The 21,102-nt window shown below is 38.1% G+C and overlaps 1 protein-coding gene across 2 annotated transcripts; it reads right to left on the bottom strand.

The window, feature by feature from the left end:
• Positions 1–8,409: 8,409 nt before the first annotated feature.
• Positions 8,410–20,733, bottom strand: MMGT1 (membrane magnesium transporter 1). Of its 2 annotated transcripts, XM_086389155.1 has the most exons (5): positions 20,318–20,733; positions 18,995–19,096; positions 16,231–16,283; positions 13,415–13,518; positions 8,410–11,816 (listed from the first exon to the last, which is right to left on the bottom strand). In XM_086389155.1, the coding sequence occupies exons 1-5, from the start codon at positions 20,394–20,396 to the stop codon at positions 11,657–11,659; spliced, it is 498 nt and encodes a 165-aa protein (XP_086245281.1). In that variant the 5' UTR covers positions 20,397–20,733; the 3' UTR covers positions 8,410–11,656. The 2 variants fall into 2 exon arrangements, with proteins under 2 accessions (XP_086245281.1, XP_086245283.1); XM_086389157.1 differs by lacking the exon at positions 18,995–19,096 and having other exon boundaries at positions 20,318–20,719.
• Between the last annotated feature and the right edge of the window lie 369 nt (positions 20,734–21,102).

Raw genomic sequence — 21,102 nt, 5'->3', positions numbered from 1 at the left:
GCAGAAATCTAGTCTTCCTAGTGAACCTGTGGCTTAAAGAAAGTATTATAAAAGCCGGGTTAACATTAAAGAAAATCATAAAGACCAAAAATCCTAGCAAGCTGTTATCTTTAATGGATATTTACTTCGCCCCATGAATGCAAAAATGGGTCAGTATTTGAAAGTCTATTCTTATAATTCACCATTTTAATAGGTAAAAGAAGAAAAAACATGAGTATCTCAATAAATGCCAAAATTGCATTTAACAAAATTCAAGATCCATTCCTGAATTTAAAAAATAATGATAACAAGGAATAAGATACAAGGGTAATGTACAAAAAATTGCCTTCCTAAATACCAGCAATAACTATTAGAATTTGAAATTTAAAAAATACCATTTATAATAGCACCAAAATAATGAAATACATATAAATCAAATGAAATATGTACAAGATCTCTATATGGGAAATTATAAGATCTATATAAATGCAGAGATATTCCATGTTCACAAAATGGAAAATTCAATATTATTAAGATATCAATTCTTTCCAATGTGATCTATAGATTCAAAGCAATCCCAGTCAAAATCCCAGAAAATTATTTTGTAGATATCGACAAACTGATTCTAAAGATTAAAGGGAAAGATGAAAGATCCTGAATAGCCAATGTAATACAGAAAAATAAGAACAAAGATGGAGGACTCACACTACCTGATATCAAGGCTTAGTGTAAAGCTACAGTAATCAAGACAGTGTGGTAGAAGAGTAGACGTGTAGATTAACAGAACAGACAGCCCAGAAATAGACCCACACATATATAGTTGACCATTTTTGACAAAGGAGCAAAGGCAATTCAATGGAGAAAGCATAGTCTTTTCCACAAATGGTGTTGTAACAATTGGGTGTCCATATGAAAAAAGATGAACCTAGATACAGATCTTACATCTTTCACAAAAATTAGCTAGGAAGTAATCATAGATCTAAATGTAAAATGAAAAACAATAAAACCTCTACAGGAAATCATAAGAGAAAAATCTAGATGGATTTGAATTTGGAAATGAGCATTTAAACATAATACAAAAAGCATGAGATAAGAAAGAGAAAATCGATAAGTTGGACTTCACTAAAATAAAATCTTCTCTGTAATAGACACTATTATGAGACTGAAAAGACAAACCACGAACTGGGAAAAAATATTTGCAAAACACAACTCTGGAAAGGACTTGCATTCAAGATATGCAAAGAACTTTTAAAATGCAACAGTAAGAAAACAACCTGATTTTTTAAATTAAGCAAAAGATCTAAACAGATACTTCACCAAAAGAGAAATACAGATAGCAAATAAACATGAAAGATGCTCAACATCTTTTGTCATTAGGGAAAACTGTAAATTAAAATGAGCATCACTGCACATCTATTACAATAGTTAAAATGCAAAACCTGACAATACCAGTCACTGGCGAGGATGCAGAGTAACAGGAAGTCATTCACTGCTAATGGGAATGCAAAATGGTAAGGCCACTTTGGAAGACAGCTTGGCTATTTCTTATAAAACTGAATATAATGTTACCATATGATCCAGCAATCATACACCTTGGTATTTACCCAATTAATTTGAAAAAGCAGGTCCACACAAAAACATGTGAGTGCTTATTCATAATCATCAGAAAATGGAGATATCTTGCAATAGGTGATGGATAAACTGTGGAACATCCATATAATGAACTATTATTCACAGATTTTAAAAATGAATTATCAAGCCACAGAGAGACATGAAGGAAACTTGAATACATATCACTAAGTAAAAGAAGCCAGTCTGAAAAGGCTACATACTATACAATTCCAATTATATGGCCCTCTGGAAAAGGCAAAACCATGGAGACAGTAAAAAGATCGTAGTGAACAGGAGCTCAGGGGAAAGGAGAGGGTTGAACATGTGAAGCACAAGGGATTTTTAGGGTTGTGAATTTATCCTATATAATAATGTAATTGTAGATACATAAATTATGAATTTGTCAAAACTGACTGAGCTCTAGATCACAAAAAGTGAACCTTGGTGTATATTTTTAAAAATCATTTAGGTCAGGGGAGTCCAAGGATAGAATGCAGAAGGGGAAAAATAATCTATACTACAAGTTCTTGAAACAAATGTACTAAAGAGTACGTGGGAAATGTGCTGACCTAAGTAAATTTGGAAATGAGTGGACACTGTAAAATAGCAAAAAATCCCTATACAATCACTGCGCTCTAGCTGAAAAAGTTGTTTCCCATGGGAAAACATGTTAATAATTCTGAAAACACTGCACATGTATACTGGAATTAAACAATTCAAGTAAGTGGCTAGCAGACAGTGGGAACCAGGTTTCTCAGTGTTGAAACAGTTTACAGATAAGCAAGAGGAGGAAGTTACAGTGATGTATGTGGCGATGGGTCAAACATCAAAATGAACTTGCGTTTCACTTAATAGAAATACAGATGTTACCTATAGAAATATTTATACATATGTGTATAGGCACAGGTTAGTAACACATATTTCCTTGCTCTTTCAGGTAGAAGGGCCTTGAAGTGACAAATTTCCAGTAGTAACTGAGCACAACCAGGGCCCAGATCTTGGTTTTAAAAACTATTCTCCAACAAAAAGAACCAGGTTCCTTGGAGTAAAAGGCTGACTCTAGGACTGGAGAAGGAAATGTGCAAGATGAACCCAGAACATCTTGTAGTGCCAGAGGTAAGAAATACTGGGGCAAAAAATCCACAATAATGGGAGTGATGTCAAAGTGACACAGGAATCAAAAGAAAGAGCAACCAATGTCCATAACTGGAACAATTTCAACAACAAATTAAGTAGTATTGCATGATAAGCCAGAGTACAAAATAAATATCCATGAGCCCAAACTCATATAAATAAAATATAGAATAAATTGATAAGTGGGGGAGAAGAGATATCTCCTGTGCAGAAGAATTCCAAATAATTGATGTAGATACTCCATCCTCAAGGAGGTGCAACATAACTCCCCACTTTCTAAGTCTGGGCTATGTATAGCAACTTCCAAGACAGTATGGAAAGGGTAACTCTACCCTTTGATAGAGAAACTTGACAAACACTGCTTTAGGTGATCAAGAATAACACCAACAGGGAGTTCCTTGGCAGTCCAGGGGTTAGGACTCTGCCCTTTCATGCCATGGCCTAGGTTCAATCCCTGGTTGGGGAACTAAGATCCCACAGGCTGCAGGCACAGGCAAAAAAAAATCAAGAGCGATAATTCAGGTTAATAAATGTGTACCCTTGGTATGACAACGCCATACATAATCCAAGTCTAATAACGCTAAAAAAAAATTGGACAAATCCAGATAGAGGAATATCATACAAATTACCTAAGTTTCCTAAAACTGTCAAGGTCACCAGAAATAAGGAAAGTCTAAAAACTGTCACAGCCAAGAGAAGCCTAAGACATCACAGCTAATATCCTGGATGGAATCCTGGAACATAAAAAGGATATTAGGTAAAAACTAAAGAAATCTGAATATTAACTCTGGTTAATAACAATGTATCTATCTTGGTTCAAGGATTGTTACCAAATGTATCATGCTAACACTTTAACCTGTGGTGAAATTGAGGCAAGCTATGTGGGAATTTTCTGCACCATCTTCCCAAGTTTTCTATAAATCTAAAACAGTTCTAAAAACTAAGGTTTATTTAGAAAATAGCATCTTTAAAAGGAGGTAGAAGGACTATTTAAGAGACACTAGAGGGACTTCCCTAGTGGCCAACTGGTTAAGGCTCTGTGCTTCCAATGCAGGGGGCACAGGTTCAGTCCCTGGTTGGAGAACTAAGAGCCCACAAGCTGGGCAGCACAGCTAAAAAAATAAATGAGACCAGAGAGACAAATTTAAAAATGTAATTTGTGAACCTCGGTGAGGGCAGCTATAAAAGTCATTCTGGGGATACATGGGTAAATCTGAATATAGTATTAGACGGTTCATCATTTTCTTAAGTGTGAGAATGGTATTGTGGTTAAATGAAACAATGTCTTCACTCTTATAGGGGAGGCCTGCTGACATATTTAGGAATGTCATGATGTCATGAAGTGTGATGATGAAGTCTGTTAACTCACCACAAACAATTCAGGAGGGCTTTGAAAAAACCACACTTGGAAAGAACAAAAGCAAAAATAACAAAATATTTAGAAATGGTGAATCTAACTGAAAAGTATCTTGGCACTCATCAAACTATTCTTTCATATTTTAAGTTCCTAAAATTTTAGGAAAAATAGCAATAGGATTTTAGAACTGAATAAAATGATACTCAAGTTCATGGACATCACAAGATGGTCAACACCGAAATCAGATTGATTATATTCTTTGCAGCCAAAGATGGAGAAGCTCTATACAGTCAGCAAAAACAAGACCAGGAGCTGACTGTGGCTCAGATCATGAACTCCTTATTGCCAAATTCAGACGTAAATTGAAGAAAGTAGGGAAAACCACTAGACCATTCAGGTATGACCTAAATCAAATCCCTTATGATTATACAGTGGAAGTAAGAAATAGATTTAAGGGACTAGATCTGATAGATAGAGTGCCTGATGAACTATGGATGGAGGTTCGTGACATTGTACAGGAGACAGGGATCAAGATCATCCCCATGGAAAAGAAATGCAAAAAAGCAAAATGGCTGTCTAGGGAGGCCTTACAAATAGCTGTGAAAAGAAGAGAAGCAAAAAGCAAAGGAGAAAAGGAAAGATATAAGCATCTGAAAATAAAATAAAGTTAAAAAAAAAAGATATAAGCATCTGAATGCAGAGTTCCAAAGAATAGCAAGGAGAGATAAGAAAGCCTTCCTCAGCAATCAATGCAAAGAAATAGAGGAAAACAACAAAATGGGAAAGACTAGAGATCTCTTCAAGAAAATTAGAGATACCAGATTTCATGCAAAGATCGGCTTGATAAAGGACAAAAATGGTATGGACCTAACAGAAGCAGAAGATATTAGGAAGAGGTGGCAGGAATACACAGAAGAACTGTACACAAACGAGCTTCACGACCCAGATAACTGCGATGGTGTGATCACTCACCTAGAGCCAGACATCCTGGAATGTGCAGTCAAGTGGGCCTTAGAAAGTATCACTACAAACAAAGCTAGTGGAGGTGATGGAATTCCAGTTGAGCTCTTTCAAATCCTGAAAGATGATGCTGTGAAACTGCTGCACTCAATATGCCAGCAAATGTGGAAGACTCAGCAGTGGCCACAGGACTGGGAAAGGTCAGTTTTCATTCCAATCCCAAAGAAAGGCAATGGCAAAGAATGCTCAAACTACCACACAATTGCACTCATCTCACATGCTAGTAAAGTAATGCTCAAAATTCTCCAAGCCAGGCTTCAGCAATACGTGAACCGTGAACTTCCAGATGTTCAAGCTGGTTTTAGAAAAGGCAGAGGAAACACAGATCAAATTGCCAACATCCTCTGGATCATCAAAAAAGCGAGAGTTCCAGAAAAACATCTACTTCTGCTTTATTGACTATGCCAAAGCCTTTGACTGTGTGGATCACAATAAACTGTGGAAAATTCTGAAAGAGATGGGAATACCAGACCACCTGACCTGCCTCTTGAGAAACCTATATGCAGGTCAGGAAGCATCAGTTAGAACTGGACATGGAATAGACTGGTTCCAAATAGGAAAAGGAGTATGTCAAGGCTGTATATTGTCACCCTGCTTATTTAACTTCTATGCAGAGTACATCATGAGAAACGCTGGGCTGGAAGAAGCACAAGCTGGAATCAAGATTGCTGGGAGAAATATCAATAACCTCAGATATGCAGATGACACCACCCTTATGACAAAGTGAAGAGGAACGAAAAAGCCTCTTGATAAAAGTGAAAGAGGAGAGTGAAAAAGTTGGCTTAAAGCTCAACATTCAGAAAACGAAGATCATGTCATCTGGTCCCATCACTTCATGGGAAATAGATGGGGAAACAATGGAAACAGTGTCAGACTTTATTTTGGGGGGCTCCAAAATCACTGCAGATGGTGACTGCAGCCATGAAATTAAAAGACACTCCTTGGAAGGAAAGTTATGACCAACCTAGATAGCATATTGAAAAGCAGAGACATTACTTTGCCAACAAAGGTCCATCTAGTCAAGGCTTTGGTTTTTCCAGTAGTCATGTATGGATGTCAGTTGGACTGTGAAGAAAGCTGAGTGGCGAAGAATAGATGCTTTTGAATTGTGGTGTTGGAGAAGACTCTTGAGAGTCCCTTGGACTGCAAGGAGATCCAACCAGTCTATTCTGAAGGAGATCAGCCCTGGGATTTCTTGGAAGGAATGATGCTAAAGCTGAAACTCCAGTACTTTGGCCACCTCATGCAAAGAGTTGACTCATTGGAAAAGACTCTGATGCTGGGAGGGATTGGGGGCAGGAGGAGAAGGGGATGACAGAGGATGAGATGGCTGGATGGCATCACTGACTTGATGGACATGAATGTGAGTAAACTCCGGGAGTTGGTGATGGACAGGGAGGCCTGGCGTGCTGCAATTCATGGGGTCACAGAGTCGGACATGACTGAGCGACTGAACTAAACTGAAAGTTTGTCTAGAAATATAAAAATTCAAGAATAACTAGGAAAATATGCTGAAATTAATAATAATGTGATATATATTAGCAAAGCCTAATATGAAAATGTGTAACAACTTAAAGTAATTAAAAGACTGGTAAGTTTTGGAAAAGACTGTAAAGTTCAGAAACAAATCTAAATATATATGGAAACAATATACAAGGGATGGTTTTTCAAATCAATGTGGAAAAAGTAAATAAATAGGATTGGGACAACCAGATAGCTATTTGGAAGAGAAAAATGTTGAATCCTTAGTTCACTCTTTACACCTAAATTCCAACGAATCGAAGATTTAAAAGTTTAAAAAAAAAAACTTAAAAATACTGAAAAAATACATTAAATTTATTCTTAAATGTAAAGGCCTTTCTAAAGCAAGGCACAAATCCCAGAAGCCATAAAGACTGGTAAGTTTAACTACATAAATAAATAAAACTCAGGAAAATATTATTAAACATAAGACAATAGACCAATTTTCTTAGCATACAAAGAGCTCATACAAACTAATAAAAACAAATTGAATCGAAAACAGAACATGACCACACAGTTCACAGAAAATGAAATATAAGTAACCAATAAACATGAAAATGTGTTCCATCTCCTTCATTAAAATGCATTAGAACTTCATTAAGATGCAAAGTACCATTTATTCACTTTCAGATGATCAAATTTTAAAAGCTGAGTGCCCAATATCGGTAAGGGCCTCATAAATAATTATTCTTATACATTATATGTGGAAGTATAATTAGGCAGATTTCTGGAGATCAGTTTGGCAATACCTACTGACCTGAAAATGAAAACTATCCTTTGACCCAGCAATTCTATTACTAGGAATTAACCTTGTTAGGTTAAACTCATTATACGTACAAGTAAATTCATCACAATATGGTTTATCAACAGTAAAATACTGCCAACAACCTGGAAGTCTATATGTTTTAACATTTGTAACACAATATATAGTAGAATACCACACAGTCATTAAAAAGAATGAGGTATTTCTATATATACAGATACAGAAAGATCTTATAAGACACAGCAAAAAAAAGCAAGGTACAGAGTGTATACAGTCTTATTCCATTAATGTAAAAACTTTTTATGTATACACTTGCTGGCAAATTATTTTTTTCCTGAAAGAATATACAAGACACTTAAAGCTAGTTACCTCTGGAGAGAGGTTATTAGGAGCAGGAAGAAAGGGAGCAAGTTCTAATTTCATACCTTTCTGTACCATCTGATTTTTTTGCCATGTGCATATATTCTTTTTCTTTTTAAAAGAACACTTGATTAGTAGGTTATTTTGAGATATTCCTATGTAGATTTGAATACTAATAGTGCTATCTTTCAAACTACTGCAGACAAGTGCCATGCTTTTAGAATCAGAAATTCCTCTTGGATTAAACTTTAGATTTGCCCCTTGATGCTTCAATCATAATGATTTCCTATTAAGTATAAATTGCCATTTCTGTAATAGCAGTTTGGCTATATAACAAATTTGTGCTGGAATGATTAGACACTGCTGCTTGAAGACCAATATTCTTGTACTCCAAAGGGTATTTGATAATTCATAAATACAAATATAAATGAGATTACACATTCTATTTCAACTCTAAAAGAGCATAAAATTGCAGTAAGACTTTACATGTATAATGAAAAGTAAAGTATCCATTGAATTTAGTAAAAGCATCACACTGGAAAAAATACAGTTGTTAAAATTAAATCTTACATTTTTCTGGGGACAGAGAAGCAGAAGAAAATGAGATTAAAAGTAAAACATACAAACAAACAAACAAAACAACAAAAAAAACCACTACCAAAAACAGGGTGAGACAATCATTTATTTATTGGACAGGGCAAGATCATTTAAAGAGAGGAAACATATCCAAAAGAATGTGTTTAGCTTGGTGTTACAGGCATTGATGCTCACAACAAACAACACTACTCAATACATCATGGAAACAGGCCACATACAACCGGGGGATGCTGTCATGCCACTCAAAAATAAGCCACAATGCTCAGGAAACAATCATTAGGGAGTTACAGAGCTTCACAGCCTCCAATTTGCCGACCTGCATTTTCTGCAGCTGGGCCACTAGGCCATAGCATTCGGCTGCTTCCCTGATTAAGTGAGCCTTCCTATATTCTAGAGAGCCTTCAACAATACACACTTCTGAATGTCACTGAAATCATAGTCAGCTGCAGGCTTAATTTGCTCACATCACTACATTTTTGGCTACCTTAGTACTGCCTCACAGCATTACAAAAAACTTCTGAACTTAATTCATTTAGCACTGTTATGATGCATCCAAATCACCCCAATCCTATGGTACATACTTTAAAAAGAGAGCATAAATTCACTGGAGGAAATTAAAAATTTGGGAAACTCACCTGACCAGAGGTATACAAGCTCCTAGCAAAATTAGACATGACTGAAGTCTGCTATGTCAATTACTTGCCATATTATTTGGCATCATTTTTAGCAAGACTGTCCTGAGCAGGCAAAGATTTCAATATCCATTCTAGAGACTAGACAAACAATTATATTAACACATCATGAATGCTTGGTTCTGAGAAAAAACCTATTCAGCATCCGACTGACTGAGAAACCTGTTAGGAATCTGACCTTGCCTCCTTACATCTACTGATTCTTACCAACCACCTCCTTTCAGAGAATTCACAGTTCTTAACATGAGAAGTTCTCACTCCACATAGAACTAAACAATATTTGGGAAGCCAGCCATGAAAGTTCAGATACTATGGGAATCCAATCATACTAAATGACCAGAAGAAACAAACCTGCACAGACAGAAAGATTAGTTGCTCAGGGTTGGGAGGCACTGGGAGGGAAGGACAGGTGACTACTAAAGGGTACAGGGTTTCTTTCCAGGGTGACAGCCACAATTCTCAAATTGACTGTGATCATGTTTGCACGACTTTGTGAATACATTATAAAACCACTGAATTGTACCCTTTAGATGGGTAAATAGTAAGGTATGTGATTTATATCTTAATAAATTTATTATAAAAACATACTAGGAAAGGAAGACAGGCCTCAAAAGAGAAGAAAACAAGAGGATCTTGCAAATCAAGTCATACCTGAGGAAATGGTAGACAGGCATGATGGAAGGAGCTTGTTTCTCGTACACTACTTCGATTTATATGACTTTAACTCCTGACTTCACATTTTAAACTCATTTCTAAATTATTTTAGATTTCTAACTTTGTTCTCCTTAGAGAGCAGAGTCAGTGTTCCACAGATAGATTGGGTTAGCAAAACAAAACTAAACAATGATTAAAAGGTTAGCAAAACAAAACTAAACAACGATTAAAAACCCACTGACAAAATAATCTTGTACTTTGGGCTGTGTGTTACCAGGCAGAAGAGCTGAGGTTTACTACTAGCAGAAAAAAAGCCATCAACGATAAGGGCATCTTATGATTCTTGCCTAAAGCACATTTCCTTTTTAAATTCCCTTTACACCTATACAATTCAACAAAAGCAACGTTCTCTACCAAGAAATGTTAAGCTTCCAGCAGATCAGAGCTAGCCAAATTTCCCTAAAATTGCTATTTCTAAAAAAATTCTAGTCTGTACCCTCATCCTCACCTTCAGCAACATACAATGAAGACAGAAAACTCCAAGTCTGCTACAAATTGGAAGCTACGACCTTAATTTTTAAATTAAAAGATATTAGTTCCAAATATTTAGAACATATTTGGCCCAATTCTGTTGAGATCTACCTTTAATAAGGTTTCCTTTATTATTACTAATTCATTGCTGCTAAGTCGCTTCAGTCGTGTCCAACTCTGTGCGACCCCATAGACAGCAGCCCACCAGGCTCCTCTGTCCATGGGATTCTCCAGGCAAGAACACTGGAGTGGGTTGCCATTTCCTCCTCCAGTGCACGAAAGTGAAAAGTCAAAGTGAAGTCACTCAGTCGTGTCCGACTCCTAGCGACCCCATGGACTGCAGCCCATCAGGCTCCTCTGTCCATGGGATTCTCCAGGCAAGAACACTGGAGTGGGTTGCCATTTCCTCCTCCAATGCATGAAAGTGAAAAGTCAAAGTGAAGTCACTCAGTCGTGTCCGACTCCTATCGATCCCATGGACTGCAGCCCACCAGGCTCCTCCGTCCATGGGATTTTCCAGGCAAGAGTACTGGAGTGGGGTGCCATTGCCTTCTCCAACTAATTCACAAGTTCATTATGCAATAAAATAACAGAGGCTTAGAATAAGTTAAACTGGTTAGTAACAACTAATCAGTTTTCTTCAGTGATTACTGTTCTTCTACATAGGCAGGATAATTAATTCACGGATGGTCTTTCTGGTCTATCTTCAACTATTCTTACACTATATAATCAATTAGGGACATTGTTTTACAGATATATGAAGAGAACACAGGTAGCTTTACGTAAGTTGAGTTTGTTAAATCTATTTGTTATGACGGGATTTCTGACATAAAAATTGCTCACTGCACACTGAATCCCAGAGAAGTGATGAAACAAGACAGCTGATGTTAGGAGGTATATGGGAGTAGGGTAGGGTGAGAATTCATGGATAAATTAAAAACTGGCAAGTATCTGCTGAAGCAGAGCCACTTTTTAGGGGGCATAAGAAAAACTGGTAAGTCACCATTTTGGTCTCTTTAGAGAAATTCATTTGTTGTTAAGAACTTAAGACCATTTACTACCATTCATGCTGCAAAATGCAGTAGTCACACTATTTCCAAAAGGATCCTAAAAACTGTAGTGCAAAAGAAATCTAAGAAAATAAATAATTACAAAACCATCAACATTTTTCAAAGAAATGTGCTCAAAACAGTGACTTTTACAAAAAATGTGAATTTGTTTTAAATGAAAAAAGAATTCTATGAAAGATCAAAGACTCATTTCACAGATAACTTATACTGCATTAATGACTTGATTAACAGTGTACAAATAAGGGTTGTAGACTTTTTTAATTAGGTCTGAGCGATCAATATAAATACTGATGGGGGAGTGTTTTGTATCCCAAACTCCAATATTCCAGCTTTGTGTCCTGTCCTGTTATTATAATTTGTAAAAATCTTAACGACGCAGTGACTCAAGTTTTCGTAACTTCAATGATGTGTTAGAGGACAATGCATCTTGGTTTGAAGAATTTGTTGTATCCGAAGGCCGGAACAGTACTCGACCACGATGATTAAATACATAAAATGATGGGTGATTCCTTAGTGTGTCAAATGTCCTTAAAAAAAGAAAAGCATCAATTTTAGATAAACCTTGATAAAAGCCTATTTGAAAATAAGTAGGCTTCTAATAAATTATGAATTTGCTATGGGTTGTATTTTTAACTAAGTTTAAATCCATAAAATTAGACTATAATTGGTAATCATACTGTATTCACTTTTTTCCTGTACAAGGAAAATAAGAAACCCGGAAAAGCAACATAATAAAATTTTTAATTCAGGCATTCCTTCCAGGATATCTATGAAAACAAATAATCACTCAACTTTAATCACCTCTGTGAATCTACCACTAGCCCATGCTAAATAGTCCTTAAAAAAAAAAAGTACATAGATTGTACCTTTGATTATTCTCACTTGATCTGTTTCCCAAGAATCAGTACAACGAAAGATTCCTTTCGGCCCTTCTGTACCCGCTGTTGTCCAAACCTGTATATTCTGCTGCCATGTACTAAATTCATGTACTTTGCTACCACCTACTTAATGCCATTCTGTTTTACTGCTTTCTTTCTTGGCCCCTCGCCTGTGATTCCTGGTAGACTCTTTGTAAGAACAGTAGTGGGTGGTGATAGTGGAGTATCCTTTTCTTCTTTCCAGCGAGATATATGTAGTCTAAAAAAAGTTCACAAACACTGAAGTGTACAGCTTTTGGTGTTGATTTGTTTTTAAATATTAATTTCCTGGAAGGAAAGAGAACTCTTCTTTTGATAAAAACTCAAATCTCAAAGTCAGCCCACCTAAAAATCCAAGCATACCCCCACATAAAAGGGAAGCCTGACATGTGACTATATGAAATGTAAATTTAAAAGTAAAAGTAAAAAGGGAGTGAACTTCCTGTAACACATAAATGTGTACTGTGAATTCTTCTAAGGAAGTACTGTGTTAAAATTTCTAGGATCAAGAAGGTGGGTAAAGTCCAGAGATTGAATTGAACAAAGCTAAAGGATGATTCTATGAAAGTGAGCAATACAGAAAAGTAAAGCAAGCAAAGCTCATGAAAATAGCTTAGAAGTAGTACAGGAGGAAAAAACAAAGCAGAATAACAAATATACTTTAGTCTGAGGACAGAAAAGGGCCTGAGAGCAGAGTTTATGTCACAGACTAGGTTCAAAGGATACAGGAAACAGAAAACCCCTTAATCTTCCAACGACTAAGCTGGGACAAGAGGATAAAAAGCGGAAAAAGGGAGGGAGGGAGGGCAAGGGAAGGAAAAGAGAAAGGAGACAGGGAAGCAAAGTGGTGAGGGGTGGAGGAGGGGGTAGAGGAGAGGGAAGAAGGGAAGGAAAGAAGGAAAACATGCCTGAGGGAATATCTTCCTTATATATCTATTTTCATCCATCTATCCAACCAACAAACAAGTAATTTTAAGCAACCATAATATAACATCTTATTCTAATGTCAACAGTCTGTCATTCAACTTCCATTTTTCCTGTCAAATCAAACACTGACTCAATTTTTTTACCTCATTACTCATACAAACTGCATGATCAAAATGTAAAAACAAAACCAACTTTTACGTACCAGAAAACATAATTTTAAACTATGTAAATGAAGCAAAACCCCCATGAAATTAAATGTCTATGAAAAGGAAAAGACTTACTTATTTTTTAGTTCTGAAGTGGCATCCATGTCTTTAAACTCCCCTGCAATATGAACTATACCGTAACAGGTAACTGCAAAGGCCAGAAGTGTCTGAAGAACTATCTGTGAGTATAAAGATTAAGATTACTCAACAACAAACAAATATTATGAAAATTTACAATTTTCTCTCCGTTTCTAGCCTCTATCAGGTATTTCTCCCAGATGCTATCAAGCAGTCAATTCTCACTTTAAATGATTTGGACTCAAACACAATAGTATCTTCTATAAGTTCTGTGGATCAGCTGCAATAACACGTCTGGGTTTTGCTCAAATAGCAAAACAGGTACTGAGCCATTCAGAACTCAGTTATCAACTATGACTAACTTCTAAGAGCAACTATAAATGTTTTAATGTATTAGTGTTAAATAACACAGATTATTAAAAAAAACACCCCTTACCCACTGCTGCTGCTGCTGCTGCTGCGTCACTTCAGTCGTGTCCGACTCTGTGCGACCCCATAGACAGCAGCCCACCAGGCTCCCCCGTCCCTGGGATTCTCCAGGCAAGAACACTGGAGTGGGTTGCCATTTCCTTCTCCAGTGCATGAAAGTGAAAAGTGAAAGTGAAGTCGCTCAGTCGTGTCCAACTCTTCGCGACCCCATGGACTGCAGCATACCAGGTTCCTCCGTCCAAGGGATTTTCGAGACAAGAGTACTGGAGTGGGTTGCCATTGCCTTCTCCGCCCTCACTCACTACCCAGCTTAAAAAAGAGAATATTACCAGTCCCTTTCAAGGCCCAGGTATCCCTCTCCAATTATATCCCTCACCCTCCCTGCCAGTTAACCATTGGCCCCAATTGTGTATTAATCAGTTCCTTGCTTTTATTTATTTTACCAGCTCTATGTGTACGTCTAAAACATACATTGCTTACTTTTTCCCATTTGAGCTTTTTTTTCTTTTGGTGAGATTCCTCCCTATTGTGGTATATAGTTATTATAGTCCATTCATTTTCACTGTATTTCATTACATGAAATTCCCACAATTTATCCATGCACTGTTGATAACTATGTGGGCTAGTTCCTGTCTGTAACTTTTACAAAGTCAGGATGGATACCTTTGTGTATGTCTCCTAACACAAGGGAATGCAATCACTGGCGTGAGAGTATACACAAATTCAACTTTATTAGGTAATACCAAACTGCTTTCCAAAGAGGTTGTGCAAGCATGTAAACAAAAATTTGCAGTGTTTGATATTAACCAACATGGGATTACAGGCATATTTAATTTTCCTGATTGTAATTATCTGTATTTTTCAAATTTTTCCATTTGTAAACAGAAGAAAGTTATTTGAAACAGATAGAAATGAGTGCATATACACAAGTGCATGTGTATGTGTGTGTGTATGCATCTACCACAAAAACAAAGGTAACAGAAGAGTGAGTTAATAGTCACATTTACCATATCTTGAATTACAGACAATTAAAGTCAAAATTAGCCACAAGCTATTACTTTAATTTTCTAAATCAAAATCTAATGTCATATGTTATGCTGGTTTACATCCCCATCATCAGTGTACCAAGACCTATTTCATACAATGCAATCACAGACATCATTAACAAGGATGTGGTAACTCTGAGCTGTCGTGAAAATATGTCAAGATAAATCAATAAAAATCCTGTGTGTTTTGGTTACATAAAACTATATACACACAAACAAAGATAATGTTGCTTATGCACAGAAGAAAACTAAACTACTGATACGCTCCAAACTGTTGGGAACAGAAGGAGAATTGTGAGCATGGGGTCAGTGTTTTTTTAATATATGGAGTCAATTTTACTTTTGACACTGTTTGATTCTACAAAGAACTTACTACTTTTGTACATTAAAAATCCAAGAAAGATAAAAAAGTTGGGGGAAGGATTCCCTGGCAGTACAGTGGTTAGGACTTTGCACTTCCACTGCAGAAGGCATGGATTTGATCCCTGGTCAGGGAACTAAGATCCTCTCAAGCCACAAAGCACAGCCAAAAAAAAAAAAATCCAGTAAAGATAAAAAACTGTGAGTGAAGTTCACATATTATTGCAACTTTAAAAAAAGCACTTCCTATTTTTTTACTCTTTATCACCTCTGTGTATGCCCCTAAACAATGTTTTGTTAGGTTTACTTGTTTTTAAACTTTATGTATAAAAGAAACTTTTCTAAAAAACATAAGATTTTTAAAAAGTGGGGGACTTCCCTGGCGGTCCAGTGCTTAAGACTCCATGCTTCCACTGCAGGGGACACAGGTTCAATCCCTGGTCAGGGAACTAAGATTCTGCATGGCTCAAGGTGCAGCCAAAAAAGATAAAGTCAAATAATCAACTTGTTAAGTTCATCTTAGACTATGGGCAGAGCAACTTCTAGAAAGACTATTTAAACTGAGTTCTAGGGACTTCCCCCATGGTCCAGTGTTTAGCACTCCACAATTCCATTCCAGGGGCCTGGTTTCATCCATGGTTGGGAAACTAAGATCCCATAGGCTGCATGGCACAGCCAAAAAATAAATAAACTAAGTTCTAGAAACCAAACAGAAATATTTTGTTTCTACATCTTTGGGCTTTATAATCAGTGACAAAAAGTATATAACAGATGTTATTTCATGTCTGGAAAATTAAGAGAATAAAAAATAAAAAAAATTTTTAAATACATTTTAAGCTATGTGGCTAATTTTTAAACTGTATATAAATATATATTTTTATTGAAGTATAGCTGATTTACAATGTTGTGTTAGTTTCAGGTATACAACAAAGTGATTTGGTTATATATATTTCAATGGAATATAAATGACCAACTTACATCTATTGGCAGGGATTCATCTTCCTTTTCTGTTAATCGCATATAAGAACGATCTATAAACCAGAAGCACACCATTAAGGAAACTGTAGCCCATTTTTCTTAAAATGCAAGCAAATCAATATACCAAAGAAACAACTGACATATGCTAAAACAAACAATGCTAATCCTGGATTCCTCAAAAACCTCTATCTTCTAAGGCAGTCAGTCTGATCCTGAACTATTTTATTCCCATCATGACCTGCTTTCTCATCCTATAAAACAGAAGAGTGAAAAGTGAGCAAACTAAGGAAGAAATACCTAAACAACTTTTCTTTCATTATTACAGGAAAACTAGAATTCTCTTAAATTCTTTCACTAACTGATCAAAGAAATCACAATTATTTAAAAATTAAGTCTACAGAAAAATCTCAACTCTAAAATAGCACTACCATTACATAATATGGACAAAGTAATATTGCTATGGAAATGTTTTTCTCAAGAGAATATCCTGGGGCAGCATTGGAATAGGAGTAATTCCTGTACATCAATTTCTGCTTCTATGATTTAATTCTGCTACTGCCTTAGCCTCAGGAGGCAGCAGGGTATGAAGGAAAAGGATCAAGGTTTGGAAGTTGAGAAGCCTGGATCATAACACCAGCTCTTCAGTTTATCATAATCTCATTCAATGTGAAAGACACTCTAGTGGACTGTAACATGTATCTCAATCTCAGAGTGTTAAAATGTAGGAGGGAGAGAGTGAATGTGCCTGAGAATATAGTATCCTTTCACTGCCTAGATTTCTGCATCAGTAAAATGGGAATAATATAAGAATCAAAGGAGATACAGGATAGGCGCTCTGCCAAAATAAAGTTCATCACAGCAAAGATGAGCATGCCACAGCACCATAGGGTGCTACTTGCTGCCACAATCTGACAAGATACAATTAGCCTTAATGGTAATAATGGTCTGTTTCCAACATGAGCATTGTAAAGAGGTCCTACTGCAGTGATAAATGCCACAAGGCATTCTCATCTCACATAAAAACACAAAATCCTAATTCTAGAGGAACCTAGCAGTCTCTACTTAATTTAATATGTGTTGTGCTTAGTTGCTCAGTTGTCTTAGACTCTTTGTGACCCCATGGACTACTGCCCGCCAGGCTCCTCTGTCCTTAGGGATTCTCCAGGCAAGAATACTGGAGTGGATTGCCATGCCCTCCTCCAGGGGACCTTCCCAACCCAGGGATCGAAGCCAGGTCTCCCGCACTGCAGGTGGATTCTTTACCAACTGAGCCACCAAGGAAGCCCTCTACTTAATATAACATGCTTAAAAACTCAAATTGTGAGTAAGCATGCACTCACTGATTCTTAAAAGAGAATGTGTTTAGAGACATTTCTGGTTTTATCTCACAAGTTTCATCACAGGACAGGTGTAAAAGAAAAATTAAACCAATGCCAAAGTAGGTTTTGGCTAACTTCCTACTGTCCAATTCCCAGCTACCTTTCTTTGCTTGAAGCCTAATCTGACTCTAACCCTACCTTAGTAGGATATTCCCTCATCTGTAAAACGAAAGGGTTGGACTTCTGTCACCTGTCTCCTTGCTCTAGGACTGTAATATTTTACAGCTGAAGTCTATAGTAGAAAATGACACAGTACCACTGTATCCTAATCTCCTCTAGGGCAGCATTTCTCAAATGAATGTGCATACAATCACCTGGGGATCTTATTAAAATGTAGATTCGGATTCCACATATCTGAGGTGGGGTCTGAGTTTCTGCATTTCTGACAAGGTCCCAGATGATTGACCACACTTGATCAGCAAGGCTCTAGGTACCTCTTAACCCCTTCCCCCACCTCCAAAAAACAACTGCTCCCATCTCCATGTATCTTTACTTTTAGCATCTATATCACTTTATGGTGACTGCTGCTTGAATCACTTGTTTCTCCATTTGACTCTGAACTCCCTCAGGACATCACTGCACCTTCTAGCACCTAAGCACATCGCAATTTCAACCAATTACTCAAGACTGAATTTTACCAAGCAATGTAGCACATAGGCTCTAGAATCAAACTGTTTGTATTTGAAGCCCAGCCTCCCCATTTATCATCTTTGTAATTTTGTGCAAGTTTCCTAGCAGCGTGGCTCAATTTCTTCAACTTTCAAAGGTGATAATAACAATAATATCTATTCTTGCCTGGAAAATCCCATGGACGGAGAAGCCTGGTAGGCTACAGTCCACGGGGTCGCAAAGAGTCGGACACGACTGAGCGACTTCACTTCACTTCACTTCACAGGGATTTTGGAAGGAATGAATTACACAATACACATAAAGTGCTTAGTTCAGTGCCTGGCACATGGTAAGCTATTATTATTGTCATCATTAAAGACAGGAGTTTTGCAGAAACTGTCACAGAGAAAGGAGGCAGGGAAAACATGAGGACTAAATGTAATGTGATATCCTGGATTGATTCTTGGAATAGAAAGAAGACATTAATGGGAAAACTGGTGAAATCCAAATAAAAGCTAGACTGTACTTAATAGTAATATACCAATGTCAGTTTCCTAGTTGTGATATCATACCATAGTAATGGAAGATGTTACCAAGGAGAGAAACTGGGTGAAGAGAATACAGTAACTATTTGCACTATCTTTGTAACCTTTCTGTAAATCTAAAATTTCAAAATAAATTTTTAAAAAATTAAAGCTGAATTTTTGTCAAGACAAATGTTGTCATAATACATGTATCTAAAAATGTAATTTTAATAATTGGATCATTTTAATTACCGTATACATAATACATAGAACGAAAGATTTTATCTTGAAAACTGGAGCTTTGAAGGAATTCGCATTTCCTTTTCCACTTTATTCCTGAAGATGGAAAGTAATCTAGCAAATAAAGGAAAAAAGTTCAACTCTGAATTTCCTCCCTTCATTCAACAAATTTATTGAGTAACTACTGTAGGGAACATTATGCTGGGCACTGAGATTACAGCAATGAACAAAATATACATCATCCCTGCCCTCGTGGGCTCTATAGGTTACAAAAGAGATCAGCAAACTTTTCCTGTAAAGGGCCAGATAATAAATATTTTAGCCTTTGCAGGCTTTACTATCTCCGTTGCAACTATTCAACTTTGCCCTTAGAAAGCAGCCAGAAAATACCTAAACGGGCATGACTGTGTGCCAATAAAACCACCGATAGACACTGAAACGTGGATTTTATATAACTGTCATGGATCATAAAATGATATTCTTTTGCTCCCCCCACCCCCAACAAATTAAAACTCTAAAAACATTCTTAGCTCACTGCAAAAACAAGAGGGAGGCTGCATTTGACCCACATGCTAGAGTTTGCTAACCCTTGGTCTAGGAGAGAAGGAAGACCTCCAAACAGATCAACCGTCTCACTGCACTGCATCCTCTGCTGGAGTCTAAGTTTCTTCTTGACAATACAATTGTATATGTACGATAAAGTAGTTTTACTTTGCCTTTTTCTTAAACTTCCCAATCACTCTTTGACATAGAAAGGGCAAGAATTAAAATCCACCTCAATGAAGCATCAGAGAAGGGATATGATATGCCCAAGGTCACAGATTTAGCGGTAAAGCAAGTTTTTAAGAACCAGCCCTCCAGTCTCCCAGCCCGGTGCTCTTTGCCCCATATCACAGTGCCTCCCAGAGGCAAGTGGTCACCTAACTTCTCAGTCCTCCTGGAAAACCCAGGAGTGCCCAAGACGCTGTCCACCTAGTTGTCATGGAACCATGAGCATCCGAAGTCCTCGATCTGACACTTTACCAACCCCGCGATGGATCTGACAACACTTGTCCCAGATTCCCGGAAAGGCTCCCTTTCTGCCCACCCCTCAGCCCACCGATCCCCTCTCCCCAACATCCCCTTCCAACCCTGCTGTAATCCCAGTTGCCCCACTCTCCTCAGACTCCAAGCTTTCCACCGGGGAGCCCCGCACCGCTTCTCACAGTCACCCCAAACTCTAAGGTCTCAAATGACCATTTCTGGGCCACTCGGTCCGACACTCCTTCTTGGGTGCGCCCACACGCCGCCCGCAGAGTCCCGCATGGGAGCTGTCCCTGTCCCCCAGGCACTTACGCTGCGCAGCGGAAAAGGCCGCGTGGGCTAAGGCAAAGAGGCCGATGCCCACCAGCCCCTTCCATAGCGACGGCGCCATGACTCCGAAAGAGCAGCCCAACAAAAGAAGCGAAGGGCGGCAGAACCGTTCCTTCCTCCACCGGCGGGTGTCCGCGCAGCGCAGAAAGATGACGTCACTGAACCCCTGGGCGCGAAGCGTCTCAGAGGTGGAAAAACAGAATAGCCGTGAGAAAGCGGAAACGGGAATGCTGGGAAGAAGGGGTAAAAGACAAGGAAAAAGGTCCAGGAATGCTGAAGAGCCGGGCCTGCGCCGCGCTGCCGCTCTCGGAGAGGCGGGGCTGCGTGGAGAGCGTAGAAGAAGAAGCGCAGGCGGATCAATGGGGAAGTAGAGACGAAGGTGCCAGCAAATGAGCGCGGGCCGCGGGGCAGGGGGGCGTGGCCTGCGGAGAGCCGGGGGCGGGGCCTATGGAGAGTTCCGGGTAGGGCAGAGGGACAGTGGACGCAGCAGGAGGTAGTTAGAGGCTGTCAGTACCAGATCCCTATGTCTTGGCCGGGGATTTTTGTTTGTTTTGCTTTTTCTTCAAGCTGTGCTCTTTGTTTTCTGTCGACCTTTCTTGTACTTCAGCGTACTGGAAACTGGCACTACGGAAGGAGGCACTAGTGTGAAAGCGAGGGAGCTAGTGGGGGTGTAGAGGAAAACCACCCGGGATTTGGAGGCCCCGAACACGTTGCAAGCGGGGTACACTCAGTAAAAGTTAGTCCTCTTCTCTTTACTTGTAAGTGGT

This window comes from Bos grunniens, chromosome X (genome assembly GCF_055505025.1).
Source record: "Bos grunniens cultivar Pamir isolate PY7600 chromosome X, Bosgru_T2T1.0, whole genome shotgun sequence".
NCBI classification, from domain to species: Eukaryota; Metazoa; Chordata; class Mammalia; order Artiodactyla; family Bovidae; genus Bos; species Bos grunniens.
The sequence above is the reverse complement of the archived record's forward strand: the minus strand, read 5'-3'. Positions and strand labels throughout refer to the sequence as shown.